General features: G+C 45.3%; 1 protein-coding gene across 3 annotated transcripts in view; it reads right to left on the bottom strand.

The window, feature by feature from the left end:
- The window catches only part of LOC115172617 (steroid hormone receptor ERR2), a 63166-nt gene that overhangs the window by 17594 nt on the left and 26795 nt on the right, over positions 1–18777 (bottom strand). For all 3 annotated transcript variants that reach the window (XM_029730238.1, XM_029730237.1, XM_029730236.1), the window contains exons 4-6: positions 15053–15169; positions 8291–8401; positions 7658–7819 (exon numbers count right to left, since the gene is read on the bottom strand). In XM_029730238.1, coding sequence (XP_029586098.1) covers positions 7658–7819; positions 8291–8401; positions 15053–15169 — 390 coding nt within the window. The remainder of the gene's footprint in view (positions 1–7657; positions 7820–8290; positions 8402–15052; positions 15170–18777) is intronic.

Raw genomic sequence — 18777 nt, 5'->3', positions numbered from 1 at the left:
AATACTCTCTTTTAAAACATCCCCAAATCTACTACTTTTATTTCAGAGACAGATGCATTTAGAGTTTATTGCAAGAAGATGTAATGTTTATGATATGTGCTCCTGATCAGTTATACAGTACTGTCGTAAGGTTGATTAAATACATCTGTTTGATACAAACAGACTGGAGCAGATGCTAAGCTGTCTGGTCATTTTGGTTGGAATGTGCGTGTGCAAGCTTGTGTGTGTGTGTGTGTGTGTGTGCCAGTGTGTGTGCCCGTGTGTTTTGTGCGTGGCCATGTGTGTTTGTGCGTGTTTGTGCGTGTGTGTGTGCGTAAGCTGCAGCTGCCGGCCATGATTCTTCCTGAATTTACATGAAAGCGTCAGGACCCAATCAATAGCTTCTTGGTAATAAATTGCTGTGCTTGACATAAATAATTTGACCTGAACCTCGGCCACACGTACAGCACACAGCTCAAGTCAGGCCGCCACAAGCCTTCACTGGTAAAATATTACATAACACATTACCCAAACTACCCTGTCATATACGCTTTTACAAATACAATTCAGTACACCTCCAATTTCAGCGGTATATCCATTTCAGTACATCTTGAATTTCAGCAGTGGAAAATCTATTATTTTAGATTTGTGTGTAATGTTGTGAATCATTTTTAGATACTACTGCATTGTTAGATACTACTGCACTGTTGGAGCTAGGAACACAAGCATTTCGCTACACCCGCAATAACATCTGCTAAATATGTGTATGTGACCAATACAATTTGATTTGATTTGATAGTCACATATAGCTGGATGATAGATAATTAATACATTTCATCCTGTTTTGTGACTAAATGGTTCAGTAATCCACTTTTCAGGAGTGCCAGCTATCTCTACTTTTAAAATGATAACCAGACCATTGTCCAATTATAAGTAGCTGGGAATGGGTGATTTGACCAGCGGCCTGTGAACGTTATGAGATTGTATAACGTTGAATACAGTAATCCCCTTGTCTTAATCTGCACCCCCTGACCCCGTGACCCTGGCTCGGGAGTATTTAACCGTCTCAAGATTCCCACAGCACTCGTTTGGTGTTATATATCTCTGTTTAGCCCAAAGACCAGGAGGATTCTGACTTTAATCATTCACATAATTACACATCATTTATCTCTGCTGCCAACCAGCAACACGCCTTAATGAGGGAGGGACAGCTAGAGCCTAGTTGACAATGTCTAAAGGCACATCATCAGCTCTCTGAAGGACTTCCTCACTGCAAATTAGTAATACTATTTATACTCTGCTGATGTTGAGCCTTTTGTACGTCCTCTTACATCAAAATGTAAAATGCATGCAGACAGATTTGATGCTTGGCTTGCTGGTAACTGCTCATTTAAAATGGTAACAATTTGTAGCACTGTAACAAAACCAAATACTCCCCCTTCGCTGTTCCTGGCAGATGCCCCTTTCCTACCCATCTCCCTCCCTGCTTCTCTCCCGCTTTCTCTCTCCCTGCTTCTCACCCGCTGTCTCCCTCCCTGCTTCTCTCCCGCTGTCTCTCTCCAAGTCTCCCTGCCTCTGTCCCAGTCTCACTGCCTGCCTCCCTGCCTGTCTCTCTCCCTGCTTCTCTCCCGCTGTCTCTCTCCAAGTCTCTCTGCCTCTGTCCCAGTCTCACTGCCTGCCTCCCTGCCTGTCTCTCTCCCTGCTTCTCTCCCGCTGTCTCTCTCCCTGCTTCTCTCCCGCTGTCTCTCTCCCTGCTTGCCTCCCTGCCTCTCTCCAAGTCTCCCTGCCTCTGTCCCAGTCTCACTGCCTGCCTCCCTGCCTGTCTCTCTCCCTGCTTCTCTCCCGCTGTCTCTCTCCCTCCTTGCCTCCCTGCCTCTCTCCAAGTCTCCCTGCCTCTGTCCCAGTCTCACTGCCTGCCTCCCTGCCTGCCTCTCTCCCTACCTGCCTCTCTCTATCCCTGCCTCTCTCTCTCCCTCCCTGCCTCTCTCTCTCTCTCTCTCTCCCTCCCTGCCTGTCTGCCTCGCTCTCTCCCTGCCTGCCTCTCTCCCTACCTGTGTCTCTCTATCCCTGCCTCTCTCTCCCTCCCTGCCACTCTCTCTCTCCCTCCCTGCCTTTCTCTCTCTCTCTCCCTGCCTCTCTCTCTCCCTGCCTGCCTTTCTCTCTCTCCCTGCCTCTCTCTCCCTCCCTGCCTGCCTGCCTCCATGCCTGCGTGCCTCTCTCCCTACCTGTGTCTCGCTATCCCTGCCTCTCTCTCCCTCCCTGCCTGCCTCTCTCTCTCTCAGTCTCCCTCCTGGTCTCCATCCCTGCCTGGCCATCTGATACTCCCCCCATCTCAATCTCCCAGCACCCACTCTGCCTGCCTGTCTGCCTCCATGGGTTCAGGCCTCAGCATCCACCTGATTGCTCAATCTATCTTTATCTGGTGTGTTGAAGTCTACGTCAGAGGGTAAATTGAATATACTAAGAGCTGTCTGTTGGTGTCTATATTTAATAAAGTACACTGATGAGGTGCTGATGTATTGCCCGGCAGTATTCACACTCTATTACAAGGATATTACACAGCTTGAGTGGGATCAGCCCGACAACACAGTAAGTAGATTTCACAATTTAATGACAAAAAGAAAACAGGAACCCGAAGGGGGCTGTGGGAAGGAGGGGGGTGTAGGGAGCTGACACAGATACGACAACATACAAGAGGCGTGATCTCTCCTAAACATCACCGCCTTGTTCCCCGCTAACAACTAAACAAAGCTTCATGACCAACGTAGTCTGTATACTGAGCTAACAGGCTGGAATAAAATAAAGTAGATCACTAATAAATAACAACAAGAACCAGGCCAATTCATTAGGTTGTTTGGGTCGAACTGCAATGCTAGACTTAAAAAAATTCTGTGTTTTACCAATTTGGAGAAAAAAATGTATTATACCATGAAATGTCTTACAAAACATACTAGGATATGTAGTGTGTTTCCCCTATTGAAATACACTATCAATCATAGCAGAGCAGGTTTAGGTCTGTGGACTAGAAACAAACAGCAGGAGGAGAACATCCAGCACTCAGTGAACCTACAGAATCATGCCACAGAATTCCCGTCAGAAAACATTCCGACCCTGGAAGCAGAATGCGAGGTCTGACAGCAGGTGACAAACGTCTGCCTCCTCTAACAATGAGGCCCTCTTACACAAGCGGCATGCATGGCAGATTCCACATTGGGGCACATGACATTCACACTGTGCCTGGGTTAAGTGCTGAGGTTGTTTTGGAGGGGTTGGGGGTTCAGCAGCGCACTCGCCCTCTGTGACCATCACCACTCTAATGGAGGAGAACACACAGGTCATAGCCATGTGGAGACTGGCAGTATACTGAGTTCCCCCTAAAACGCCTGGACAGTGAAATGCAGCTGGGAAGGGGGTGGGTGGGGTGGGGTGGGGGGGCAGTGGGCAGCTATGTGTGTCAAAGGTTGTTAGCACCTTACGAGCAACAAGCCATCTGTCATCGTCCCCCTAACACTGGCCTTAATGACCGGGCCCCAGCCCCAGTCCTAGTTAGCCCACGGCCATGTTAGTCTCCTCCCTCTGCTGCTGGCTCTATCTGGAGCAGAGAGAGACGCTGGCATTCAAAGCTTCATAATGATTACTAATTCATCAAAAGTAAAGGCTGTCATTAGAAAACCTTATCCTCAGAAATGATAAAAGCAAACTGTGCCAGGGAACAGCAACACCAACTTACTTCCTGATACGTAAACTCAATGTACTGACTGTACAGTCTGACTACAGTGTGTGGACTATTGACTAACAATTATTATGTCTATCTAGGTATTGTGTTAGTTAGTCCTGTGGCTGAGATCACAGGAGGCTGGTGAGAGGAGGACGGCTCATAATAATGGCTGGAATGGAGTGAATGGAACGGTATTGTCACACCCTGATCTGTTTCACCTGTCTTTGTGCTTATCTCCACCCCCCTTCAGGTGTCGCCCATATTCCCCATTATCCCCTGTGTATTTATACCTGTGTTCTCTGTTTGTCTGTTGCCAGTTCGTTTTGTTCGTGAAACCTACCAGCGTTTGTTCCCCTGCTCCTGCCTGTTTCTTGCTCCTGTTTTCGATTTCTTCCCGGTTTTGACCACTCTGCCTGCCCTGACCCTGAGCCTGCCTGCCGTTCTCTACCTTACTGGATTATTGACCCCTGCCTGCCCTGACCCTGAGACCGCCTGCCGTTCTCTACCTTACTGGATTATTGACCACTGCCTGCCCTGACCCTGAGACTGCCTGCCGTTCTCTACCTTACTGGATTATTGACCACTGCCTGCCCTGACCCTGAGACCGCCTGCCGTTCTCTACCTTACTGGATTATTGACCCCTGCCTGCCCTGACCCTGAGACCGCCTGCCGTTCTCTACCTTACTGGATTATTGACCCCTGCCTGCCCTGACCCTGAGACCGCCTGCCGTTCTCTACCTTACTGGATTATTGACCCCTGCCTGCCCTGACCCTGAGACCGCCTGCCGTTCTCTACCTTACTGGATTATTGACCCCTGCCTGCCCTGACCCTGAGACTGCCTGCCGTTCTCTACCTTACTGGATTATTGACCCCTGCCTGCCCTGACCCTGAGACTGCCTGCCGTTCTCTACCTTACTGGATTATTGACCCCTGCCTGCCCTGACCCTGAGACTGCCTGTCGTTCTCTACCTTACTGGATTATTGACCCCTGCCTGCCCTGACCCTGAGACTGCCTGCCGTTCTGGACCTCTTGCACCCACTCTGGATTATTGACCCTGGCCTGCCTTTGACCTGTCGTTTGCCTGCCCCTGTTTTAGAAATAAACTTTTGTTTCTTCGACACTGTCTACATCTGGGTTTTACCTGAAACGTGATAGGTATCAACCATGTGTTTGTGTCTGATACAATTCCGTCCATTTCAGCCAATACTATGAGCCTGTCCTCCCCAATTCCGGTGCCACCAGCCGTCTGTGGTTGAGATCCTCAGCTACAGTATAACTGTACAATTATACTATAATGTAGTATGGTAATTTAATGTATTTCTAGCCCATAAATTAGAGGAGAGATAACACACTAAATTGATATGGGATCTTGTGAGAGAATGATACCGTTTACAGAAGCTAATCGTATTGCTTTGCTGTTCCTTAATCATCCTCCAATTAGACTCGGTTAGATCTTCTCCATGTCAAATTACAGCACTTTTAAAACACTTTTTCAAATGTTAGCCAAGAAAAGGGGCAATGAAAAATCTATTGGGAGAACTTAAGTGCCAATTCTCTTGACGTATAAATTGTTACCTTTGGAATCTGGTCATTGCCCATCTGTCAATGTCCTAATCAATGTGGCCCACTTCATAATGAACTGTTAATCTTTTTAATTCCATTGCCAAAGGCCAAAAAATCTATCAGAATGCAATCAGCAGTTTTCTCCCTCTCTTTTCCTCACAGAGAGCGTGGATGGGGGGAGAAATATGGTCCTCTGTGCTCTGTGGCTGTGCTAGACTGCCCTGGGGTGCCATTGGTGCATAGAGTATTAGTGCATGGAGTCTGGGTCAGCCAGTGAACCATCTCTGATCAGGTTCAGCCATGTACAACTCAATTATACAGCCATTTCATGGCTGGTGTAGAGGGAATGACCTAATACAGAGCTCACCACAGGGAGAACAGGGGAGCTTTGGAGTTACAGTTTCAGTCTCCCTTTTCATTCTAATTTTACCATTTTATTACCACTTTTGGGGTAGGTAAAGAATCATAAAGGTTGTACATTTGATTATAGTCCTGACACTGTGTTATAATTTTTACAAGTAAAAAATAGAATTTACACTCTGTAATTGATATGTGTAACCCCTGAACACAGTAAGTCGCTGTTGTTTATATTTACCTGACTCCTATGAGTAGTCATGTACATATAAACAATAGGTAAGAGATGCATATGTTTGTGTGTGGGTATACAGGCAGATCAGAATGCTAAATCATCCTGCTGCAGCTTGTACAGTACAACAGTAGCACTATGCAAAGCCAAGCATTTCCACACATTTAGAAATGTCAGACAGTCTGGCTTCCGGTTGGATTTTGGGTTAAACCATCATTACGGAGTGATGAGCATTCTCAGGCCTTCCATGGCAAATCCAATTAAGATTAGTCAACTATCCACTGTACAATGCAGGTTATGATAATCGGATTAACGCAGCACTTAAAAGCTTTGCCATACAGAGCACTCTAGTTAGCACGCCATATTTACTGTACTGTATGTCAACACAGGAAGACAAAGGCCCTGACAACATGACAGTTTAATAGCCTATCGGTAATCAAACTGATTCAACTCTCATATACTTTTATAGTTATTCAATAATTTGAAGAGAATTCTAGAATATTCTCTGTATAATACTCCAACCCTGCACATTGCCAGAGGTGAACAGTAGTGTTTTCTCTGTATATTCCAGCCAGAGGTAGTGTACCTGGCTGGCTTGTTTTGGCTAGCTAAATGGGATGGGACTGTGTTACTGGGTCAGTCTGATCCAGTCCTGGGTAAGCTCCTTGGTTAAACTCTCCCTCTGCTGACAATGGGCTGTACAGAACAGTCTGGTTGGGAAAGTCCTAATCTCTAGATCTGTAGCTGACTATTACACTTCCTCTCTTCTAAGATATACCGAGCACCTGTCTGTCCAGGTACAGTTGTCACACCTACATGTCCTGCACACAAGGTGAGAACCAGGAGAGGCCCAGCTTAAACTACAACAGGCATTCTGCGGCTGATGTCAGCGCAGACACACGTCTGCTATGCTGGTGAGAAGACGAGGGTACAGAGAGGCTATACAACAGAGGCTGTATTGAGGGACACAGTCGTTCAGTGGGTTACCTCTATGCCTGGTGTGCTATAATGTTTTAGAGTTATCAGGGTCAACCTCAAGATCAGACAGACTCTGCTTTGGTTGCTAAAAGAGTACCTAAACAATATGTTCACTGTCAGAATCAGGAGAAAATTCTAGAAGGGAGCAGAATGTCTCCTGACATAGAATGTGGTATTCTTAATTTAACAGCATCTCATTACCTAACACCTCGTCTATCACGATGTCTATGGAGCAGAGGAGAAACATGATTATGCCTATCAATAATTCAATTGAAGTGTGTGTGTGTGTGTGTGTGAGTGAGTGAGCTGTCTTGTTTCAGAGGGAGGGTCCTGTGCTCTGCTCTAAATCTCCCCTGTGGTTATGGTATATATTGACACCAGGGCTGTAGTCCCTCCCCATTCAGAGTAGGGATTTTAGCTGGACTCTATTGATTTGATTATTTTAAAGCTGTCTCCATTTTGCCCCTAGGTCCATGAGGCATTAATTATCTGTGTTTGCATTTGTGTGTGTGTGTGTGTGCGCGTGTGTGTGTGTGTGTGTGTGCGTGTGTGCATGCGCACCCATCGTTAGCAAAGGCAGGGAAATGGATGATGGGATAGAGGGTTCATTAGGGTGACTTGGTGTTGAACTACTCTAAATGGAACTAACAAGGACTAATCATGATGTCAGATTGGACCAGTTGAAATGAATGGCTAGATCTGTATTTAAACTGCTATCACGTGTTGTTTTTCTAACTACACAGTATGTTATAGCTGATCATGAGTGAATGGTGTTCTATATCTTTCTATGGTGCTCAACTAGTGCAGTGGGCTGTAGATGGGTGGGCGTACCTGGGATATGCTTGGCCCAGCCAATGATGACCACCAGCTCCCGGTCAGCCAGGTCACACAGCGTGGTCAGGGCCTTGATGTCACTCTCAGGCATGGTGGGGTCAGGCATGGCGTAGATCTTCTCTGGCTCGGCCACCAGCAGGTGGGACACTATCTTTGTGACTGACGAGGAAGCAGAGGTGGTCAAAACAACAGTCAAAGGTCACATTACTGTGATGCAAATACAGGTACTCTCAGATACAAACGTACATGCTAGGATATACAATCATTCACTCTCTCTTTCTCCCTCTAACAAGTAAACGAATGAATGGTTTAATATGGTTGATAATAAAAACAATCCTCACATTACTCAACATTATGTGAGAGGATATTCCTAGGACTGCTATCCCTGAGAAGCCAGTCACTGTTTAATATCGGTCATCTGCTCTGAGATTTGTCATAACTCAGCTGTTACCAGAACAATGCCTGTCTGGCCTAATATATATTCTCTAGAAGTGCTCTCCTATGGAAATACACCTATCCAGACAACAGGAGAATCTGGTCTGAATAAAATGCCTTTGTCTTTAACTGAACCTGGTCTGGGGGAACGCTGCGGGAAGGGGGTGGGTAGTGAGGTGACAGAGCACTACTCACGGGGTTTTTTGGCAGGAGGGGGGAGTGTGAGGCCCAGGTACGCTGTGTTCTCTGCATCCATCCTCCTCTTGTACTTCTGTCTTCCCCCTCGCACACGGTCCAGACGCACACCTGACACATGACAAGGAGCAAGGAGACCTTTGAGTAGGAAATTTCACCATTCTGACAAATAAAATGAATCAATCAATTCTACAACATAGGAATGTTATCAATAAAAATAACAATTGAACACAGTTTTAAGTAGTTCCACAATTAGTACATTGTTATTGGTAGAGAGTAACACAACAAACGTTTCCGTCTAATTCCCCAATCACACACTCAGATTCACTCATCAGGTTCCGACGTGATCAAAAACAAATCTAAAGTATTCCTCTTGTTATATGAGGGGGCATTACTTCTAAAAGCCTGACCAAGCTGAGGTGTGTGTGTCTGCCCAGAGGAATGGCTCTGTTCTGTTGTCTGCATGGTGAGAGAGAGTAAAGGGAGTGTCAGGGTGTCAGAGGGACTGCCGGCTGGCGCTGCGTTCCCATATGTGGTCCACGCCTGGCTGGTCTACGGTGACACTGCCGAGCCTGACGGAGCTCTAAACATATGAATATTTAATGCAGGGTCAATGATCTCACAGACTGGCCCTCTAATTATTTAGTTTTTGGGGTGAGGTGGACGGCATACTAATGAACAACAAGGCAGGTACCTGTGAGCTCAGTGTCTAGAGGCCTCTGTGTCCAGCCATGTAGCTACTGTAGGAGGAATGAACACACAACCACATCCACACACTGTCTGGTGTACAGTCTTATAGAATTATGACACAGATAGATAGAGGTTAGCTTTCCAATAAAAGCTCCTTATTTCACCTCTCTTTCACGGGACAGGCATGAGGCTTATCACTCTCTGCCACTCACAGGGGACCAGGTCCTGCACTGATACTGTAAATGTCACCAACCTCATCGTAACATAAGTTATTTATTATTTCATTATTTGAATGTTTCCATTTGGATTGTCCTTTCTATTCTATTATTTTTCAACAGAGTTAAAATATTTAATCTGCAGTGTTCCATTTATGTGATACAGGATGGTGTTTGGTGATTTCATTTAATCGTATGCAAAACATTTCTGTTGAACGTGCATCATCCTGTTGGGGCTGCACAGGGACACGGTCCTGCACACTGCTGAATGTGCCTGATGGATCTTTACCCTGTATAGCAAATGTCTATCTATTTCCCCATTATGTATAACCTAAACCCCCTAAACAAATGGATGCTAAACCACATTTGATCAGAGGTATTATCCTGTACTGTATGTATGGTCTAGCTGGTGGAGGAGATTTATTTGTCAGCACACCAAGTGCCCTCTGCTAAAATCACTGACAGGGAGAGCACTTGCTTGATGATTTCATCACTTTATAACTACAAAGACAGTGTCATAGCTGGGTATTGTGTGACCACTGCAAATGAGGCTAATACAATTCCCCCCTCAGCCTGTACTCTCTTGGAGGATGGGTTTGGATGTCCCCATGTACAGTGATTAGAGGTCGATGGAGGGAACAGACAGTGGGGATGGATGGGGAGAAAAAAGGAGATGATTTAGTACGTAAATAATAGCCTTCATTCAATAGAAAGGACTGAAACGATGGATTATGAGAATGGTCATTTTCATTTTCACCCCCTTCTCCCAAACTAGACTCTATGCATGGGTAGCTATAGCAAACAGGATTATCGTGTAGGAATAGAATAAGGAGATTTTATTCTACTTAACAAATTATTTGATTCCCTAGAAACACATCTGATTAGGATTGTCTTTAAATTTCCTGACACTGACAACCTACTAACCTAATTACCCACAATTCCCAGAAGAGACCCATCCTTCTCAGCAAACACTGGGGGATCATCTGACGCCTGCCACATTAGTGAACATCACAAATTCCTCATTCCCCAATTTACATCTGTCATATGTAGCATGTAAAAATAGTGTCAAGGAATATTTGACCAGTAAATCTATTCAGGGACGAGGCCTCGAGTATGAACCCATGACAAGATGGACTCCTATGTCACCACGTTGGTGCTTGCTGGGTTTAAGTGCTTAGGAGCGTTACGATTCAGATTTATCTGGTTGTACTATAGGAGTGGAAAATACCAGCGATAATTGTGATGTCACCACATTCTAGAGTTTCTCTGGGCTTTCCTGAGGAGCTCAGATACAGCCAGGTGGTATGGATGTACCGTAGCCTATGAGCTGTCCCGTGGTGTTGGGATGGGCTGGCTGGTGAGTCATGTGGCTGTACGTGTCAGCCAGCGTAAAGCCACAGTGACGAGGAGTCCCAGGTACATGGGTGCCTCTTGTAATTAGAGCTTTCCCGGTCATAATTACCAGATGCTGACAGGAATTAAAGCTTGGCACTAACCTGTCTCATTTTACAGTTGAACAGGACCATACAGGGAGGGAGGACAGGGAGAGAATGAGACAGAGAGCAAGGGATTGTGTCAGAGAGAGAGAGAGAGAGAGAGAGAGAGAGAGAGAGAGAGAGAGAGAGGGAGGGAGAGAGAGAGAGAGAGAGAGAGAGAGAGAGGGAGAGAGAGAGAGAGAGAGAGAGACAGAGAGAGAGACAGAGAGAAGTAGACCAGTTCTTTCCATGTGTCTGACTCCTCTTGGAGAAACTCACAGAGGCCTTGGTCAAGCCTATGTGTCACTTCGGTGAGCCATGGACCAAGCTTTGGATTGTTTGTTTGTGTCCAGTGCATCGGTACCATGTATTTGTGTGTATGTGTCCGTGTGTATGTAAATGTCTCTGTGTGTATGTAAATGTGTCTGTGTGTATGTGAATGTGTGTGTGAAGAGGGGTGAGTTCTGCCTCATCACCTCTGTGTTTAACGGCCTGCACCATCACCCGGTGGGTGGGTAAAGGGAGGGTGGTAGCGGCCGGTTATCTCGGGTGTCAGCTCTTCAAAGCAGGGTGCAGGGTGCAGGGGTAAAGGGGTAAAGGGGTTTTGGCCAAGGCGGCTGGCATTTGTGCACAGATTAGCGGCGGGCTAGGGGCGGGGCTGGGGCCAGCTGACCTAGGGCTCCTCTTTCTCTCCAAAAACAATAATAATCCCACTCAGAGCACACTCCTACTAAAGGGCCTGTCTTCCCTCACTTTGTGTGGCCGGCCGTAGTAGGGTCCCTTATTTTGAGCCTGTCACCTGTTCTGGATTTCTCTCCCTGGGGAAAGTGTCAGGATGTCTGGGATGGTTGGCAGTGCCAAGGGGGGCTTAGGCGGACCCTATTTTAGCTGGGAAAATCAGAAGGCCACATGGCGAGGCATGGTGAACCCTGCCTTTCAAGGCAGCCACCCTGCTAAACCCCCGTCAGCACTATTTCAAAGAGCCCCTGTTGCCAGCTTTGCATGCTTGTAAGCGTGTTGCAGCATTTTTAATCACGAGTGGTGATGAGCGAGGGCAGCGGAAAAATGGTCACACGATGGCCCCCCTATCCCTATCTGCTGATTGGGCCCCCAGTCTGCTCTCATCACATGCTCTGTCCACCTGCCCATAGCGTAGTGGAACTATCTAACCCTATTGCAGTAACATCACGCTGGGTTCACTCCCCACTCAAGATGCAGGCTCCATATGAAGGCCAAGTTACACTTTGTGGAAAAGCATTGGGCTGTTTGAAACATCTCACATTGCATGTTCATTCTTTTAATAGGTTCTTATGGAACCAAACAATTAAATCCCCATTTCCTGAAGCACACATTCAGTGGCTGTCTGTGTACATGTCTTAATTATGTGTTGGCGTGAATCCATTTTTATGTGTATGCAGCTTGTATGTACGTACTTTTTTGTGTGTACGTGGCTTGTATGTACGTACTTTATGTTGTAGTAAGGATGATAGGGGTGCTCTTGTGGCATGTGGTTGTTCTATCGCGTGTCTTCTTATCAGAGTGATATACAGGAAGGTTTATTGTGTATCAGCGTCTTTCACCCTCCTTTAAAACATGTCTGTTGTGCTCTCACCTGTCAGCCCAGAGAACATGACAAGATAGAGCCTATTACTGAGAGGTAGCACAGCAGTACTGTAGCGTGGGAGTGTGTGGTGTGCGTATGTGTGTGTGTGTGTGTGTGTGTGTGTGTGTCTGCATGTGTGTGTGTCTGAGTGTGTGTGGGGGCATCTGCCACTGAATTATGTCAATGTAATCTCTCAATAGTATCTGTTCCTCTTTCTCTCCCTCTCAGCTCTGATCCCCCTCCATTGATCAGAGGAGAAACCTGTAGCCCCTGACATTTGATTCTTCTATTGATCACTTCCTCTTTTATACAGTCGGGGGAAAGTAGAGCGATTTAACTCAAGTCTCTGGCAGATCCCCTTTAAGCGGACTGCTGATCTTTGGAGATCACTTCCCTTACACTTCCCTTAAGACGTCTACAGAGATAAACTGGAGCCTTTTCCAATGGACTAAAAACATGCACTAATTCCTTACCATGTACTCGCTTAATCAGTAGGGGAGTTAAAGCCTTGAAATGCCTTGCTTTGAAAGGTATTAACTATTAACCTTAACATGGGCACTGAGGGAAAAAAGTAATTCCTTTGCACTTCCAAGATCTCCCTGAATGTCTTGAAATTCAGTCATATCATGGCCCGTGTGGCAAAGTTATTCGAGCATGGGGCCTGCAACGCCAGGGTTCAATTCCAACGGGGGACTAGCATGAAAAAGTATGACAAATGCATGTAGTCACTACTGTAAGTCACTTTGGATAAGAGCGCTAAATGACTAAAATGTGAACATTTAAAAAGAGATGTTAGGTGTGCTGTGATGCATTAAAATGTACTGTAGTTCCATAGAGCGCCTGATGGTAGAAAACTGCATTACACCTTTGGTAGAGCTATAAAGTTATAATTAGTATTTTCTTTTTTCTTGAGTGAATGACCTTTCTGCAGTAATGAACTCCAGAGGGGTAGCTTTAGTCACATGAGCGTTGACCATCTCCAGCCCCTGAGCCTGGACATGGCGTTGAGCCGATGGCTTCGTAGAGCTTAGACTAGCATCTCCTCCAGTCCCTCGTCCCCGTGACCAGATTCATTGGTTTCACACTCACGCACGCCGCCGTAAGACACCTGACCTTGCTTTAAGGAGAAGATAGAGTGTGGCGTGCATTAAGATGCATTTCACATATTTCTGTTAATTTGGGAAATGTATTTACTTCTTTTGATTGTGTTTGAAAAGCGTCGCCGGAGGTGGGAGAGAGGAGGGTGACCTGATTCCTGAAGGACTTCACAGAGCCAGAGGTAATCTCTACCTCCATTCTAATATGTGGCGAAACCCACTCCGTAGAAATTAGCGTAGTTTTCAATCTGTGGATATGCTGAATATACATAAGTATTCATTAGAATGCTGGACTAAGTCTCTCTCTGCATATTTGATCTCTACACTCTCTCTATACTATCTCCTACTTTGACCCGACACTGGCCAGGCATTTATGACCATCACTATATATTTTGTAGTCTCTTATTCCCCCAGATGATATATTGGCATTAAGTTTTCATCGGATAGTAAAGCGATGAATCTGTCTTTCTGGCTTTATCTTGCTTCATGCAGTAAGGAGATTATGTTACAAAGCAGAGATCTATATAGACTACTATGCCGCTGGAGTTAGAGATGGGATAGGATGTACTATACATTCCATTCTCTGGTGAATTAAGGGAGATGGGGGTGGGGTAAAAGTTGGGTATACTGCATGTCATGTTGATGAGTAAGGATACCAAAAACAACATGAAAATGGTTGTGCTTAGTTAACAACATATTTTAAGGGATTGTAATTAGGCTACTGCTATGGAGTATAAAATGAGAGTATAAAATGACTAATCATGTTGGGTTTTTCTGCCACCGTAATAGAGAATATCTTCCTCTGAGTCTTTTCTTCACGTCTACCCTGTAGTACAGTGGCAGTGGAGGGATAATCATGCTTAGTCAAACATAAGCACCACTTGACCTATTCTCACCAGCGCTCGCGGAAAGTAAGACATAAAGAGCATGTTTCCTTAAAGAGCTCTTCCCAGCGGGCAGCTAAATAAATATGACAGCACCTCCCCGTTCCCCAGCCACACTGCTCTCATTATTCATGTGTTGGGGCTGTTTGGAGAGACCAACAAGTGAGGAGGGGAGGGGGATAAAGCGGCAGTAATGCAAGGGAAGGGTGCCAGGTTGGTAGGGGGCTAGGGGTCCGGGGCCTCCCCCGGAAGGAGCAGCCCAGCCTGGGGTCTCAGGGGGCCTGGCAGGGGGTAAGAAACCTGGCCGGAGAAATCCATCAGCAGCATTTTTAATTGTCACTGAATTCCCAGTTGGGGTGACTTTATAAAATCATCCACAAGAAGAGAGCTGAGATGTTCGGAAAACATTTAGCAGATCAATATGCCGGGGAGAGCTGAGACTAGCCGGAGTGTGTGCTCAGGGACCCAGCAGAAGCCTTTCCAGTCGGAATACTGTTACATTTCTATTACTCAGACAGCAGGATCGACCTATTCAGCATATTTCTGTCCCCAGCTCAGCTGCCCATGATTTACTGCTGTGTTGGTAGGGGGAGGACAGAACAGACCTGGGACTCAGATCAGTTGTCTGGCCACTGCTGCGAATTTTGAGATTATTTTAATTAACATAAAGAGAGTGATACCAAGACAGACAGACAGACAGACAGACAGACAGACAGACAGACAGACAGACAGACAGACAGACAGACAGACAGACAGACAGACAGACAGACAGACAGAGACTTGCAGAGATCTACTTGCCTTCCTTGAGCATCCCCACTTTGAGACACTTCATAAAGCGGCAGGCTTGACATGACTTGCGTCTCCGTTTTGTGATCTCACACTCGTTTGTGGCGGGACAGCTGTATTCTATGTTGCCTGAGAAGGACAAGAAATATGGGTTAGCCTTAACCTGATCCCTCTTTATAACGCAGTGTATCTTCCTATTGAGTTATAGGCAAAGGAAAAGCAAAAGGTTAAATGTTTTTACCTTTTTTTTCTCCTTTTTTACATGTAGAATAAAAGTAAGCATAAAAGTAAGGATACAATACACATTTTAGGACATTGTCATTTACATTGTACGAGGCAGTGTGTTCTCTAGGTTAAAAACCAGTGGAACAGTTACTGTATATCACACAGGATTCTATGGTCTATAAAAATCAGTTTGTGCAGACCAGACATTGGGCATCAGCATTTGTTAATCATCTCCTGGGCAACAATCCATTACAGTAGTGTGTCTGAGGTGAGATGAGGTGACCTCCAGGGAACAAGGTAACTTCCAGAGGTGGGGGTGAAGAAGGAGGGAGGGAGGGAGAGGAGACCTCCAGTACTCCTCATGGACCCCTTCATAAATGCACCCTTGCCCCTTGCTAAATTGTTCTCATTAATTCTGAGCATGTCCCCTCCAGGCCCCTGGAGCAGCCAACCATCCAGCCTGCATCCCGCTTCCCTTCAGAGGGGCTGGCCGCCCTGCCGCCTGCTGCCTCAATAGCAGGGGAGAGAGCCGGACACACGGCCCCCAGCCACTTTACATAATGCTCCAGAAGCCCCAAACCTGTTGTTACCGCTGTTGCCATTGTTGACTATTTACATAGTGTACAGGCAAGACGCCTTATGCATTATTCACATCCAGGACTACAGCGTCTGATACCGGGACAACACAATGAAAAAGAGTTTCATTTCTACTCAATAAAAGAGATGTTTCTGCCTGTGCTGTAGCATTAGCAATAGAAAGGAAGGACAGGATATACGATGGCATTCTCCTCGTGTCCGATTCCCTACATTTTACTGTCGTCAAGATTTTCAATGAAGGCTTTCAAAATAATATCAAGCTACTCGAGGACCTGAATTAGAATCATTCCTTGTCCATCATGAATGGAAGAACAGAGAAGCACATTCTGAGGCACACTGGAGACACAATACTTATTTTATCGTTGATGTTTTCTCATGTGCATTCTTAAGCTTGGATTCTTTTATTTATCTACCACAAAGCCATGTTATCTACTCAACTATTATCTATTCAACGCTGTGTACAGTTCCTTTCTCATCTAGAAGGATTAACCTTGATGACTTCCATATAGACTGACATAGGCCTATATCCAGTATTATCCTGTCTACCTGCACAGACTGTGCTCCAGCAGCTCTCCTGCCTATAGATAAACAGCCATACACAGGCACATTTGGATTCCATCTGGACACAGCCAACCTGCTCCTCTGTCCACCCTGACCCTCGCTCAGTGTTTTCTAAAGAGAGAGAGAGTAAGTGCTGTATAACATTCCAGTGGGGTTCCCACTCTTTTACAGGTCTCTTTTACAGCAGTGGAACAACAGGAAGTTAAAAAAAAAATGTAAATGTAAATGTTCCCCCTTCAACCCTCCAACCCCTTTAACAACTTATGCAATTATGTTAATGTTATTGGACAGATCAAGTGGAGGGTCCCAAGATGTATTAAATAATTAGACATTCTTCTGTATCTGGGTTAGAAATCATCATGCTAATTCCTCTCATCTCTTTGGAATTGAGGTAAATAAATGTGTGAGAAAAGAGAGATGATGAGGTATGTCTCTCTTCCTGTTGTGTCTGTTGTCATAGCACAACCATACCATAATAATAAGCCCATCTATTTCCCATCTGTTCACAGGAGGCAATCATCAGAGTAGCCGACTCTGGAATCTATAACCCCCCCCCCCCCCGTACACTGCTGCTACTCACTGTTTGTTTATTATCTATGCATATTCACTTCACCCCCACCTACATGTACAGATTACCTCAACTAGCCTGTACCCCTCCACACTGACTCGGTACCGGTGCCCCTGTATATAGCCTCGTTATTGTTATTCTTATTGTGTTACTTTTTATTATTACTTTTTATTTTAGCCTACTTGGTAAATACTTTCTTCTTCTTGAACTGCACTGTTGGTTAAGGGATTGTAAGTAAGCGTTTCACGGTAACGTCTACACTTGTTGTATTTGGCGCATGTGGCAAATAAAGTTTGATTTGATTTGAAACAGAGACCATGCACAAACAACCACACTCATTAAACCCAAACACACACACACAGGCATACTCTCTCATATACACTAAGAGGACAGTGTGCATAGACCAATATACACTGAGTGTACAAAGCATTTGTACAAAGATCTTTCCATGACAGACTGACCAGGTGAATCCAGGCTATGACCCCTTATTGATGTCCCTTGTTAAATCCACTTCAATCAGTGTAGATGAAGGGGGGAGACAGGTTAAAGAAGGATTTTTAAGCCTTGAGACAATTGAGACATGGATTGTGTATGTCTGCCGATTCAGAGAGTGAATGGGAAGACAAAATATTTAAGTGCCTTTGAACGGGGTATGGTAGTGGGTGCCAGGCACACCGGTTTGAGTGTGTCAAGAACTGCAACGCTGCTGGGTTTTTCACCCTCAACAGTTTCCAGTGTGTATCAAGAATGGGCCACCACCCAAAGGACATCCAGCCAACTTGACACAACTGTGGGAAGCATTGGAGTCAACATGGTCCAACATCCCTGTGGAATGCTTTCGACACCTTGTAGAGTCCATGCCCCGACAAATTGAGGCTGTTTTGAGGGCAAAATAGGGGGTGCAACTAAATATTAGGATGTTTTGTATATATATATATATAAAAATACATGATTGGTTCACGTTTATTGGCATTAATAGCACAAGGAGTGATCCTCAGACAAATGTCTATTTATACAGCCAGTCACTCAAGCATTGGAGGAGTTAATATACACCCTGAACTAGAATGCTGGGTTCATCTCTGGTTTCAAAGGTTACAGTATTAAACAAATAACATAGAAATCTGAGAAGGAAAGAAGAAAAAAATGATTTTCTTCTCTCGATATTTATCTGTCTCAATTTATTTTATGGCTTTTCAGGAACTGTGCCAGGGCAGTGAGGGAAAGTCAGGTCCTATAAGTAAATTACAGTAAAATCGCAGGTATTTCTCATCAAAATCTAAACTGACTTTTACAGGCTTACTGTCAAGGTCTATTACTTCATATAAAAAAAAGAGGGCCACTGAGTTCAGTTGGTTTTCAAGCAATTTTATACTTGGGTTCAAAATGAGAGAAAAATAAGGTTCAATAAGAGATTGATGCTTTTGATTGGCAGGACACGCGAGGTGCGGCACGGGCCTGTGATTAGGGAGCTATGAGAATAGGAGTTTGTCCGGGATGGATGGTGATCTAGGTTGACGTTAATTTGGGCCTCGAGCATGACTAATGTAACTATCTCCATGTAAGAGTTCAGGGGGCTTTTCACTGAATGACTAGGTGACAGAAGATGGATTTGCCATTCCATCCTGTTGAAAAGGTAGGGGCAGCAGATCTCTTTTACAGCAGTGGAACATCAGGAAGTAAAGGAGAGAAGGGAAGTTAAGAGTAGGCAATGCTAAATAAATCTAGGAACCCCAGGTAGAGAAACCGAGATTTCTGAAAAATATTAAACACAGACAGTCAACCGTGT

The sequence above is a fragment of the Salmo trutta genome, chromosome 33 (genome assembly GCF_901001165.1).
Source record: "Salmo trutta chromosome 33, fSalTru1.1, whole genome shotgun sequence".
Taxonomy (NCBI): Eukaryota; Metazoa; Chordata; class Actinopteri; order Salmoniformes; family Salmonidae; genus Salmo; species Salmo trutta.
The sequence above is the reverse complement of the archived record's forward strand: the minus strand, read 5'-3'. Positions and strand labels throughout refer to the sequence as shown.